We start from the raw sequence: 14,641 nt of genomic DNA, 5'->3' as shown, positions 1-14,641 counted from the left end.
GAGGAGACATCAAAGCTGACCATTACATCAGTGTGTTTGAGTGTAAGGTTTTCTATGCTGGCTTTGAAGTGGGCTGAGTTTTTTATTTGTGAAGGTGTGTTGCCAGTATAGTGTGTGAGAGCTTTGGCCAAATGTTTAGCTAGTTTGTATGTGGGGGAAATCAATGCCATCCACTATGGGACGTAATGGCACATTTTCCTTATGTATTTTTGGGAGTCCATAAATACAGGGGGGGTATGGAGTTAAATGGTTTTAATTTCTTAGTGACTTCTACAGGCCAAGAAGTGACCTTCTTAAGGAGCCTGTGGAGTTTTCTAATTTGTGAGTTGGTGGGATTGTACTCGATAGGGAGGTAAGTAGCCCGATCTAACAATAGAGCATTTGGCTTACCTGTCTAATCCTTTTGATTAAGCAATACTGTGGTGTTCCCTTTATCTGCTTTGGTGATTATTATTTCCTTGTTTTTCTTTAATTCTAGTAAAGATTTAATTTCCTTACTGGGCATGTTAGTTTTTGGTGGTTTTGTTTTGGTCAGAACACAAGCCACATCCAGTCTAATATCGTTCGCGACGTGGTTTGGAAGGTGTTGTATCTGCGTTCAATTCGTATCATAATATCTCTAGCAGATATTCTTCTGGGTGCAATGGCAAAGTTGTGGTCATGTGAGAGATCAAAAAATTTGAAAATTTAAAAAAGAACTCGAACTCGAAACCACAACTTGCTACCGAAACGGTAGTCAACCTTTCATCAGTCAGTGTGAAACCTGAAGCACTTGACGCTCTCTCACTTGGCTACAACTTCGCCATTGCGCCCAGAAGAATACCTGCTGAAGATATTATGATACGAATTGAATGCAGGATATGACACCTTCCAAACCACATCGCCAATGATATTAGACTGGATATGGATTGTGTTCTGACCAAAGCAAAACCGCCAAAAACTAACATGACCAGTAAGGAAATTAAATCTCTACTAGAATTAAAGAAAAACAAGGAAATAATAATCACCAAAGTGGATAAAGGGAATGCCACAGTATTGCTTAACCAAAAGGATTACACAGGTAAGCTGAATGCTCTATTGTTAGATCGGGCTACTTACCTCCCTATTGAGTACAATCCCACCAACTCACAAATTAGAAAACTCCATAGGCTCCTTAAGAAGTTCACGTCTTGGCCTGTAGAAGTCACTAACAAATTAAAACCATTTAACTCTATACCCCCACGTATTTATGGACTCCCAAAAATACATAAGGAAAATGTGCCATTACGTCCCATAGTGGATGGCATTGATTTCCCCCACATCCAAACTAGCTAAACATTTGGCCAAAGCTCTCACACACTGTACTGGCAACACACCTTCAGACATAAAAAAACTCAGCCCACTTCAAAGCCAGCATAGAAAACCTTACACTCAAACACACTGACGTAATGGTCAGCTTTGACGTCTCCTCCTTATTCACAAATGTTCCACTCAAAGAATCCTTAGAGCTAATCCAAGCTAAATTTCCTCATGATATAAGGATTACTCTAAATCCATCACCATACCCTATATCCGAAGCACCTCAGAAAAAATTACAAAAATCCTAAAAAAACATGACTTCTTGTTACAGACCATATAAAAAATTGGCATCCCTTATCCGCTCTAGTAAAGATTAACCTCCCCGCCACTAGACATACCTGGTGTATACCAGGTCCCTTGCAGCTGTAAGCTGTCCTGCTTTGGCCAAACAGGCAGGACAGCTAATATCAGAATTTCAGAACACAAGGACAACATCCTGTTTCACCAATACAGCCACTCTGGTCTTGCAGACCATGCATTGGATACCCACCATAGAATATGGTGGAAGAAAGCCACGATAATACACCGTAGTAAATTCAAATACAAAAGGCTTTTCATGGAATCTGCCTCAGCCCTAAGAAACAATCCAAACCTCAACAAATTTGGTTGCATGAAACTTCCCCAAATTTGGGAAACCTACATCAAGAGACCTTCAGCCCAATCGCCCAAGAATACCAACATTGCCCACTAGGGGGCACCATCAGGACTTTTAGGAGAAAGAAGAGCTTCCTGCTTCGTCCTCATTTACTGTTTGTTGTGCTTTCGTGCACATGTCTTGTTTTTAAGTTCCTGTGAAAATGGCAATGTGACGTTGCCGAAATATTGGAAGTGTATTAAAATTTATTTTAATGTATATCCTAGTATGTTGTAATTCCCTTAAGCTATTTAGTAAAAATACATCTGATTCAGTACATAATAATGACAGGTCACCTGTTTTATTTTGGTTCAAGTTGCTTCTTAAATAATTTTTTATTCATTTCAACACTGAAAATGAGAGTTCAGCATTTGATTTTTTTGATTTTGATTATGCATTTGAAATAGGCATAATCAAAAATATTTTTAAAATTGTTTATACATTCGGAAAAGTAGACCTCAACCCATCATTTATAAATTTGTACATATTTTTAATTGAAGAATTTTCTTCCTTTATTATTATTAAAAATTGCTGAACTTCATCAATAAATTTTTCTGAGTCAATATCAGTCTCATAAGCATGTAAAATTTTGTTAAAGCTAGTCTTGTACTTGTGTTGATCTATATCTTTCTTCAAAAAAAAAAGTCAAACATATCTAATATGTCTAAATAGCTTTTTGCTCTTTCAGTAATTTCCAAAATTAGCTTATCGTAAATGACATAAATGAAATTTTCTACCCCATGTAATATAATCTCATCATTAGATTGTGAAACTTCACAAATTTTTTTTTTTCGTTTTTTCACTTTCCTCATCTTTAAATTTTGTCTCATCTATTAATAAATTCGCTTCTTCATTTAAGAAAGATCATCTGATCTGCCAGAAACCACAGTTGGCATACATTTTCATTTGATGTTTTAAAAAATCATCAAATTCATTAAAATAATGTAAACACGATAAATAATTTCCGCAAAGAATCAGAAAATATATCATTTGTATTGCCTCTAAATGCCAGCCCTAGTTTACTCAGTAACTTAATGGTAGCTATTTTTATTTTTAAAACCTCTTTCTCTCTCCAATAATTTTGTTCAGATTTTGTTTGATTAATTCAGAATCAATTCGACTATTTACAGAACTTGATTTTCTTTTGCAATATGTGCACATTGCTCGTATATGCTCAGTAGAATGCTTGTGATCACATAAGTTTTGTGTTCAGTCATTAAAACCCTTCATTAAGCTATTATTTGACTTAGAAAATAATTTACAAACAAAGCAGTAAATTGCTTTGCTAGTTTCTGAAAAAATTAGCCACTTTTGTTTCTCCTTTGTTCCATTCACCTTTTTACAGTAAAAATGGGATTTATTTACATTTCTGATGAATATTCTATTGTGTTCTGTGTATACTTTTTTTTAAAATTTAGATGTTACCAATATTCTGAGGCATATTTATTAAAATATGCTCGATAAATTGTTCATTAATACTAATTGGTTACACTGCTATATCAGTAGGATAAGAGATAGATTGCTTGCTGGTAAGTACAGATTCGATTGAAAATTTTCTTCAAAACCCTATTGATTAGTTTTATTTATTATATTTCTCTCCTATGTTTTCCACATTATTTTGATGTTCTCCATTTTTCACTTTCATCTCCTCCTGATACTGATACCAATGTTTTGCTTTCATTCCAAGAAGTTTGAGGTACAACCATGGCTAGCCTGGTTGGCCAAGTGGTTAGCGTATCCGCTCTGCAGCCAAAAGGCTGTAGGTTCGAATCCTGCCATGGGCATGGATGTTTGTGATTGTCTGTGAAAATACTAGTGGTGGTAGTGGATTAGATTGCATTGGTGTAGATCAGTGTTTCTCAAACTTCATATATCTGCATACCCCTTCTTAAATTTTCATTATTACCAAGTACCCCTAATTAATTAAATAAATTCATAATAATTTAAAATATTAATTAAAATTAAATATCTGTTTTATTTGAATTCATATATTCATGTAAACAAAAAAATATGATTTATTTTTAAATTTTGGTTCTCTAGAGATGTCAGACGACACACTCTTATCAATTTCATTTGATCCAGATGCAATGTCAATGTTTTCTTGTTGCTTACAGCTACTTGTATTAATTTATTAATTAAAATTAATAAATTAATTTAAAATATAAATTAAAATTAAATATCTATTTTATTTGATATATGTTCATGTAAACAAAAAATATGATTTATTTTTAAATTTTGGTTCTCTAGAGACAGACAACGCATTTTTATCAATTTCATTCGATCCAGATGCAATATCAATGTTTTCTTGTTGCTTAAAGCTACTTGTGTTTGCTATATTGCTCTCTTTTGAGGATTTTATGAATCCGATCTTTAACCAATGATCCATACGTAAGAATTTGAAAGCTTAAAAAAAAATACTGTATTTACTCGAATATAACTCTAACTTTTTTCCCAAAATTAAAGCTAAAAAATCATGTTGCAAGATACGTGCGGGAAATTTCGGAAACTAAAGTTTTCAGAAAAAAGCTGAAAATGCTGCGACTTACCAAGAAGTTCCTACTTGCTATCACTACTTTTGCATCGAGAATAGTTTCTTTGTGTGCATCGTCAAAGTCATCTACCCAAATAGCATCCTTTTCTTTCCCATTATTTCAAGCAAAAATTACCAGTAATTTACAAAACTTGAGATATGTAGAGCAGTGAAGAACTGCATATGATTGGTGCGGTATTAACAAAAGATCGCATGAACCAAAGACAAATTAGCATTTCAACAGTTGAGTTGAAATGCTAATTCCCTTCAACCGAATTCCATAATATCTGAAACACATTCACTATATATTTCTTAGTTTTAACACGTTAACGATGGGGGTGGTGTCAAGCAAAACCATATGTTCCACCGGCAACATATGGTTTTGCTTGGTCTATACAGCTGTTTCTGTTGGAGAGGGGATGTGATTCATTAGTTAGTGCCGTTTTATCCCGGTTGTCTCTAATTGCACTGTTTGTTGAAAAATATAATGACTCCTTTAATTATGCATAGCTATTATCTTTATGTGTGCTGTGTTACTTGAAATTTTTATTACTGTTCTATGATATTTGACCCTTTTTTGCTGAAAATTGCCACGTACCCCCTAACGACCTCTTGCGTACCCCCCGTGGGGGGGTACACATACCACACTTTGAGAAACACTGGTGTAGATGATGATGGTAGTTGTAGTTGGTGGATTGAGTAGTGGAGAACAGAGAGTTGTAGAGTAGGTGCACTCCCTCCCTCAATGAGTCTTCAGACTCCCTAGAGGTGTCATGGAATAATAATAATAATAACTTCAGTTCTATGAAATTCTTCACTTCCTTCATTTTCAGAAGAATGCAAGAAATACAAAATTGCCCCTTTTGACTATTTAGATGCTTTTTCATTTCTCTGAGTCATTTTCTTTTACTAGCTCAGGATTCAAACTTTCTTGGCATCGTTATATGTATTATACTATCAAAAGTGAAATAAATATTTATTAAATCCAAAATAAACATATAAATAAATAAAATAAATAACTACGTTAAAAACTATAAAAAAAATAAAAAAATAGAAACAGTAGTTAGTATAATTAGTTTTGTTTAAATAAACAAGTAACAGTGAAATAAGAATAATAAATTCATTTAAAAATATATTCTTACCAACTGCGACAACTACTTTAACCATATAATTAGGTATATACATTTGTATACTGCTTTACAAATACTAGCCAAATAACAGTAACTAAATTATCAGTTGCTACACATGCCTACGAATGACACTTATCCTCCCTACCAGCCCAGGTGGATGAAATAGCCAGACCACCCCCGCATTTTTGGATCAAAACTTCGTCAGCATTCTACCTTTTATCATGCAATTATTCCCCCCTGCCGTTAATCCTTGAATGGCGATTTTAGAGCCATTAACGGATTAACTGTGGTGGAGCGACCATTGTGTCACTTGTCTTTATGTGTGCTGTGTTACTTGAAATTTTTATTACTGTTCTATGATATTTGACCCTTTTTTGCTGCACAAATTTTTCAGCAGCCTCTAGTTTTTATATTATGAATTTAATATTTAAAAATAAGTATTTTATTTTACAACTATAACTAGGCTGTTTTTATGTTGATGTTTGTGAGGAGTAAGGTTTTAAAATGTGCCCCATAGAGAGAGTGAGACTTCAGCTTGCACCTAATGCACCTTATGGTAAATGCAGCCTTGGATGTGGTTAGTGTTGGAGAGGTTGGTGAGAACCAACATCCAGAATTGAGTTGACAACAATGGTATTATCTATGATGGACAGCATGGATTTGCTAAAGGGAGGTCATGTCATGTTTTAGTAATCTGTTTACTTATTACAATAAGGTGATGGCTTCATTGGACAAAGGAAATGGATACCCAGTAATATACTTAGATTTTGCAAAGCCTTTTGATAAATTACTGCATGATAAGTTGATAGTCAAACTAGAGCAGATGGGGTTGGATATTAGACTAGAGCATTGGATTAAAAATTGGCTATCTGATAAGTACAGCAAGTTGTGTATGATGGAGCAATATCCCAGAAGAGGGATATTGCTCCATGTGGTGTGCCTCAAGGGTTTGTTTTAGGGCCATTATTGTTTAACCTATATGTTAATTATTTAAATTAAGGGGATATTAAATCCCACATTGTTTTAAAACTGAATAAGAAACTCAAAGATTGGAAATCCCCTTAATTTAAATAATGTTTATATCGCCGAAATGAAGCTTATTGGCTCTTTATATTTAAGTAACTTAATGAGTGCACCTGTTTGACAACTCATATGGCAGAGTATATAAGTTCTTTTCGCTATACCCTTTGGTATTAATTTGGTCTAGTTACTCACTGATGAAGCCTCAAAAAAGGCTGAAACCGGTCTGGGTAGTGACCTCCCACCATAATGTAATAACAGCATACATTTCCTAGGAAATGTGTTTTTACATTATGGAAAATACCTAAGAATAACGATCAGAACTTTACTACCTTTGCTGCGAGTTGCCCAGTATTGTACTATGTACTAGGATCACTTGCATTAGCTCACGCTAGTGGTCGCCGATACTTTTATAGTTTACTATATTCGGCATGAAACTCTCTGATTCCAATCTTTGAGTTTCTTATTCGGTTTTAAAACAATGTGGGATTTAATATCCCCTTAATTTAAATAATGTTTATATCGCTGAAATGAAGCCTATTGGCTCTTTATATTTAAGTAACTATATGTTAATAATATTGGGGAAGATTTGGATGGGGATATTCAGTTGTTTGCAGATAATGCAAAGTTGTGACGAACCATGAGGAGTTGAGCAGATGTTCTAGCCTCACAAGAAGACTTGAATAGATTGAGTGAATCGGACACAGGAGTAAGGATAACAGTTCAATCTTGCAAAATGCAAGGTTTTAAAATTTGGGAAACAAAGATGGGATATAGAATTTATACTTGGTGGGGATATATTGTTGGAGGTGGAGGAAATAAGAGAATTTGGAGTTCTCTTATTACCCTGGGAATTCTGGGAATGATGCAGAGGACACTGATTTGTAGAAGTACAGGGATTCTTGTTCCATTTTATGAGGTCTTGATTAGACCACACATGGATTACTGTGCACAGCTTTGGTCACCTGGTTTTCAAAAGCACAAAGAGATGTTGGAAAGGGGTTCAGAAGCAATTGACTAAAGTAGTTTCTGATCTGGAATGTTGCATATGAGGAAAGGTTGAGAAGGTGCAATTTATAGTGTGATAGTGGATAAGAAGAGGAGGGGTGATATGAGAGATGTAAAAGTTGGTAAGGGGTTGTTATAGGATCAATGTTGAAGAGGTTTTTCATAAAGTGGCAGGAGATCAGGGAGAACAAGAGGTTATCCCAGGAAGTTGTATAACGATGGTGTGAACAAGAGAGCGAGAAGCAGGTTCCTGAGAGTGTGGTGTCCGCAGAGAATTTTAATGTATTTAATGCATGGTATGGTGAGCTGTGTGTATGACAAAGAGACCACCTAGATGAGTCATATGGGGAAGGGGTCTTAGGATAATAGTAATAATAATAAATTCAGTGCATGCTGCAACTTTCATGAAAAACATAAGCAACAACCAATGTAGCTCTGCAAACATGCATTCAGGCTAAACTATCAAAAATAATTGAAATTTTATTGAAATGCAAACAGTATTGCTAATTATTAGGCAAAATAAACTTATCTTTACTTGAGTTGTTCCCTGACACTGATAGGGTTACACTCTGCAACCAAGTAAAGAGGATACAATAGAAACAAATTCCTAAAGGGGGGGGGGAGGATTATGGAGTAGATTCTAAAGAAATTTTTCAGTAAATGACTGGATGGGAATGGACAGAAGATAACACAGGGGGGGGGGCATTTCTAGTAGCTGTGTATGAGTGTAGTTAGTAAGGGTGGAGCACTAGATGATTTGCTTAGAGAGAGTGCTGAGTGAGTAGAATAGGCTGCTAGTTGATTGTAAACACTTTGTCAATGAATTTAGTTTAAGGAGATGTATAGTAGACATTGTGTGAATGATGTTGAAAGTTTATTTTTCACTTGGTTAGACTATAATAAGTTTAGTTCAATCCTTTATCCAAGTGTGAGCAAACAAAGTTTGCGCCTGAAAGTATCTTCAGGACCAAGCTAAGGTGGTGTAACACCAAGGCAACTCGTGGCAAAGGTGGAGAAAGCTATCATCACTCCTATCTCGGTATCTCCCATAATGCAAAGCACATCTCCTTGCAGATATGTGTAATGCTATACATTAAGGCAAGGGACACTACCCATACCGGTTTCGACCTTTATTGAGGTCTCGTCAGTGGGAGCCAGGCCCAGTAGTGGAGACACCAAGGCAGAAGCAATGAGAAGTCATCCCCACCTATAGGAGTTGCCAAAAGGTGTACAACCTTATTATTAAATGACTCCTGATTCAGAGAAAGATGTTGAGAGTTTATTTTTCACTTGGTTAGACTATAATAAGTTTAGTTTAATCCTTTATCCAAGTGTGAGCAAACAAAGTTTGCACCTGAAAGTATCTTCAGGACTGAGCTAAGGTGGAGCAACACCAAGACAACTCGTGGCAAAGGTGGAGAAAGCTATCATCACTCCTATCTCAGTATCTCCCATAATGCAAAGCACATCCTATAGGTGGGGATGACTTCTCATTGCTTCTGCCTTGGTGTCTCCACTACTGGGCCTGGCTCCCATTGAGAAGACCTCAATAAAGGTTGAAACCGGTATGCGTAGTGGCCCTTGCCTTAATGCATAGCATTACACATATCCGCAAGGAGATGTGCTTTGCATTATGGGAGATACTGAGATAGGAGTGATGATAGCTTTCTCCACCTTTGCCACGAGTTGCCTTGGTGTTGCACCACCTTAGCTCAGTCCTGAAGATACTTTCAGGCACAAACTTTGTTTGCTAACACTTGGATAAAGGATTAAACTAAACTTATTATTGTGTGAATGATGGTTACTGCAGGCCTTCTGCAATGAATCTGTGGATTCTATGGAGATGCCCGTGTAATAATAATAAAATTTTTGGATCTCATAATTCCAGGTGCTTAATTAAGTAAAAGCCAAAACTCCTTTGAGTAGAGAATGGATTACATGATTGCTTTTCACCTAGGTAGGTAAAACTTGTGGACATCAAAGATTTACTAGTGAGAAAATGTTATATAGTCATCTGTATCAAATTTTACAGAAGAAGAAATGAGCTGGAACTTGATGTATTAACAGTACACTAAGTTCCAGCTCATTTATTCTCTTATGAGGGTGGTATGAAAAGTTCTCAGCCTCAACCATAGATGGCTCGGCAAGATTTTTTTTTTCTAAGTTGGTACATCTGTCATAAGCATCCACGTGAAATTGCAAAGTCATTCTATCAAGTAGTTTGTTTTCTAGCTGTCTGAAGCAAAAAGTGTTGTCTGTATCCCTTGAAATGGATAAAATTGAGTATCGTGTGGTTATAAAATTCTTTGTAAAAGAAGGTTTAATGCCAAAAGAAATTCATTCGAAGTTCATAAAAGTTTATGGGCACTCTTCTCCTTCATTTTTGACAATTAAGAAAAGGGGTTGCAGAGTTTAAACATGGCTGTACCAGCCTTGAAAGTGATCCATGTGAAGGACATCAAAAAAGTGTAACAACACCAGAAATCATTGATCAAGTGCATGATATGGTACTGACTAGAAAGTCAAAGTGCATGAAATTTACTGAGACTATAGGCATTTCAAAAGAATGTGTAGGATATATTTTGCATGAAGAATTGCATATGAAAAAGCTTTGTGTAAGATGGGTGCAGTGCTTGCTCACAGCAGATCAAAAATGCACTCGCATGAAAATCTCTGAACAGTGCTTGGAGTGCTTTAACAAGAATAAAACTGATTTTGTGCGTCGATTTATTACTATGGATGAGACTTGGATTCATCATTACACACCAGATATATTCTACACAACGTGTAGGATATATTTTGCATGAAGAATTGCATATGAAAAAGCTTTGCGTAAGATAGGTGCCGTGCTTGTTCACAGCAGATCAAAAACGCACTAACTGAAAATCTCTGAACAGTGCTTGGAGTGTTTTCTTCTCTCTTCCATCACCTATGTGGATGATGATGAGGCCTAATGAACTCTTTCCACTTCTGTCAGTACTGGAAGAGTCCAAACAATTCTGTCCAGTTTGGTGTCACTTGTTTGTGATTTGGTTTTCAGGTCCACTTTTATTTTGTCTATCCATCTAATTCTGGGCCGTCTAGAGCAGTAACCTGCTCTAGATTCTTACTATCAATTTCAATTTTCAGATTGGTGATTCTTTTTCCTATTTGCATAATTTTTGTTTTGTCTATATTTATGTTTAATCCAGATTTTATACACTCCTCCTTTATTTTATCATAAATTTGCTGTAGATTTTCTTCTGTGCTTGCAAGTAATGCAATGTTGTCTGCAAATTTTAAATTTGTTACATTTTTCCCATATATTTTGATTCCGGAGTCTTCATTTTTTAAGGCCTTATTGGTTGCTTCTTCCAGTGTAAGATTGAACAGGTCTGGTGACAGATTGCATCCCTGTCTTACTCCACTCTGTGTGTGTGTGTGTGTGTGGAACCAGTTGGTTAAGGTGTCCTCCATTGATACTGCACTTTCAGATTTCTCGTACAGATTCTTTATTATTCTTATTGTTTTGTTGGGAATTCCAAATTCTTCCATAGTTCTCTTCTATGGATTGAATCAAATGCCTGACGAAAGTCTATGAAATTTATGTAGCAACTTTGGTTGTACTCTAGTGTCTTTTCTATTAGCTCTCTTAAGGTGAATAGTTGATCAATTGTGCTTCATCTTGGTCTGAAACCTGCTTATTCTTCTCCTAGTGCTAGTTCTATATATGGTTTAATTTGTTTTTGAAGTACTTTCGTAAAAACCTTACTTGGAATACTGAGGAGGCTAATGCCTCTGTAATTATTGCATTCTGTTTCCTTTTGCATATAGGGGTTATATTAGTTGTACTCTAGTGTCTTTTCTATTAGCTCTCTTAAAGTGAATAGTTGATCAATTGTGCTTCATCCTGGTCTGAAACCTGCTTATTCTTCTCCTAGTGCTAGTTCTATATATGGTTTAATTTGTTTTTGAAGTACTTTCGTAAAAACCTTACTTGGAATACTGAGGAGGCTAATGCCTCTGTAATTATTGCATTCTGTTTTATCTCCTTTTTTTGCATATAGGGGTTATAACTGATTTGGTCCAATCAGTAGGCACTGCTTCATTTTTGTAGATCCTTTCAAATAATGTTTTTAATGGTTCCAAAAGTTGTTCCTTTAATGCTTTTAATAATTCTGCGTGTATTTGATCAATGCCAGGTGCTTTCCTAGTTTTGAATTTTTCTATGCTATGTGCTATTATATCTTTGGTAAAGATATTTGTTTCCTCTTCCATTTCAGTGGATGGAATAGTAATATCCTGGGAGCTGTTTTTATTATATAAATCTCTGAAGTATTCTTCCCATCTGGCCATTCTTTTTGTTTTACTTTCAAATTAGTTGTCCCTCTTTGTTTTTGATCATTATAATTTTTGTTATCCGTGTCCTACTAATTTGGTCTATTTGTTTATATAATCCATGAAGATTATTTTCTTTTGATAGCTTCTCTGCCATTTTGCATTTTTCTTCTGACCAGTTATTCTTGTCTCTTTTAACTAGTTTTCTAATTTCTCTGTTTAATCTATTATATTCATTTCTGTTATAGTTCTGTTTTAGTTTCATGCCTTTCCTTTGATCGCTTAATCTTTTTACTTCATTCGAGATCCAGTCCTTTTTACTTTCTCTTTCTGTGTAACCTATTGTATTTTCTGCCGATTTTAATATTATTTCCTTTAATTTGAACCAATGTTCTTCGATGTTTACATTCAGTCTCCTTTTGACTCTAAACGTGCTTTCAGATTTAACTTTATTCTTAGGTTTGCTAGTACTAGCTTATGGTCTGATCCACAATCTGCAGAAAAGGATCTGCAATTTAGGATAAATGGAGTGTTTTAAAAAGAATAAAACTGATTTTGTGTGTCGATTTATTACTATGGATGAGACTTGGATTCACCATTACACACCAGAATCCAAACAGCAGTCAAAATAGTGGACAGAAGTCAGTTGTTCAGTGGCAAAGAAGACAAAGCCGATTCCATCAACAGGAAAGATTATGGCATCAGTGTTTTGGGAGGCTAAAGGCATTTTGTTTATTAATTATCTTGAAAAGGGGTTTTACCCTTTTCAAAATAGCCGGGGAATATTATTCCTAACTTTTAACCAGACTAGACGAAAAAATTCGTGAGAAAAGACCCTGTTCGCAGAAGAAAAAAATCATCCTTCATCCGGACAATGCACCTGCCCACAAAGGTGTTTTGGTAATGGGAAAATTAAGGGATCTGCACTATGAATTGTTGAAACATCCACCCTATTCCCAAGATTTGGTTACCTCTGATTTCCCAAAACTAAAACTCTTCCTCGCTGGTCAGTGTTTTTCTTTGAATCAAGAGGTGATTGCAGCTATAGAGGGGTATTTTGCAGATCTTACTGAGAACCACTACAGGGATGGGATAATGGCGCTGGAGCATTGCTGGAATAAATGTATTAGTCTTAAGGAAGATTATGTTGAAAAAAAAATTTTGAAATTATCTTCTTCCCTTCAGGTATTAAGCCTAGTGGCCTGTTATGGAGCTATCTTTAGCCCTTCTAAGCCATACCCATCCCTAGGATAAGGTAGCTATCCCTATGCCTCCTGGTGTGTGCGTGTGTTTACTGGGCTGGTTTGCCTGCTCATGGAAGGAAAAACCCCAGATAAACTGCGGAGAAAAACCCTGCTGTCCATGCCCAAGACCAGCTAACTTGGCTATGTCTGAGAAAGATCCTTAAGCTCCTCATGTTGGTGATGGGAATCGAACCCAGGACACTCCTTTCCCAGGCATATGGTTGCAAAGCACATAGCCACTTGGCTAACCTCACGGACTTTGAAATTATAATTTCATTTTTTCATTGTTAGGCAGAGAACTTTTTAGACCACCCTCATATTTGGAGTTCTCATCATGTTGGAACAGGACTAAATTAAATTGATTTGCGAATTAACTTAAACCACTATGCACTGAAACATTAATTAATCCACAAAAATGCATTTTCTTAAAGTGTATTGTATTTTTTCAGTTGTTTAATTCATAATTTTGCATTCTACTTTGTTTTTTAGTTTCTGAAAGGACCACTAGCTAAGCAACCTTGTGAACGTCTTATTGTCAGTCCAAGGAGACAAATAATTCTTGAAGGTGCTCTGCAGTTATTAGGTAAGTCATTTTTGCTTATTAAAAAAAGTGACAAATTTAGAAAATATTAGTGTTTAGTTTTTTCCATGGTCTCTTATTTTCAAGTAGACTGAGATGAGATGAGGTCACTAGGACAATTGTGTAACAGCTGACTTTAATATCTCCCTTTATAGTGACAGGCCAGATAATGGCTTGCTTCTGCGTGCTGTTGGGTAGATGCCAAATGATTATGATAGCTGGTATTGGTGATACAGGATCTGGAAAACAAGTTTGTAACACAATTGGAGGATACCATTTGGACCAAAAGACTTGTATCTAGATTACTGAACATTTTTCTGATGTGTTTAGTTGTTCATGGTAAACTGGAAGGTGCCAAGAGATCAGCCATATCTTCAGGTGATGCTGCTCTAGTACCATCTTGATGTAAGAGAGGTGGAAGAAAGGAAGGGAGAAGTTGCATCTAATAGCCTTAGTGAGGCACCAGAAGGCTTGACTTCCATTTGAACAGAGCAAGATCTGCTTTGTATTTTTTATTTTTATTTTTATTTTTTATTACAGATATCAGATGTTGAAGGGTGTGGTCTAGGTTAAATACAAAGCTGGGATTTTTAATCTTGATTGCTTTTGCACACTTGTTGGATAAACTTGACCTAGATGATGTTTGAGAGTTTTATGTTGATTGGGAAATGAAAGCACTTATTCCAGCAAGGATTATTTAAGATATTGGTTGGGAGAGAGCAGAAAATTAATCAGACCATGGAAAACAGATGTAGAAATCCTGAACTATTGTTGTAGTGCAAAAGGGCATAAGGTTGAGCTTGGTGGGTAAATGTTGATCTATAGAAAAAGAAATTTGGA

At 35.7% G+C, this 14,641-nt stretch overlaps 1 protein-coding gene across 3 annotated transcripts in view; it reads left to right on the top strand.

The window, feature by feature from the left end:
- The window catches only part of LOC150108371 (pleckstrin homology domain-containing family G member 7-like), a 289,192-nt gene that overhangs the window by 198,412 nt on the left and 76,139 nt on the right, over window positions 1-14,641 (top strand). For all 3 annotated transcript variants that reach the window (XM_090390719.1, XM_090390718.1, XM_090390720.1), the window contains one exon: window positions 13,711-13,804. In XM_090390719.1, coding sequence (XP_090246845.1) covers window positions 13,711-13,804 — 94 coding nt within the window. The remainder of the gene's footprint in view (window positions 1-13,710; window positions 13,805-14,641) is intronic.

Source organism: Typopeltis vanoorti, chromosome 3, assembly GCF_054136105.1.
Source record: "Typopeltis vanoorti isolate ZY-2024b chromosome 3, IOZ_Tvanoo_1.0, whole genome shotgun sequence".
Lineage (NCBI taxonomy): Eukaryota > Metazoa > Arthropoda > Arachnida > Uropygi > Thelyphonidae > Typopeltis > Typopeltis vanoorti.
This window is presented reverse-complemented; position numbering and strand designations above follow the sequence as displayed.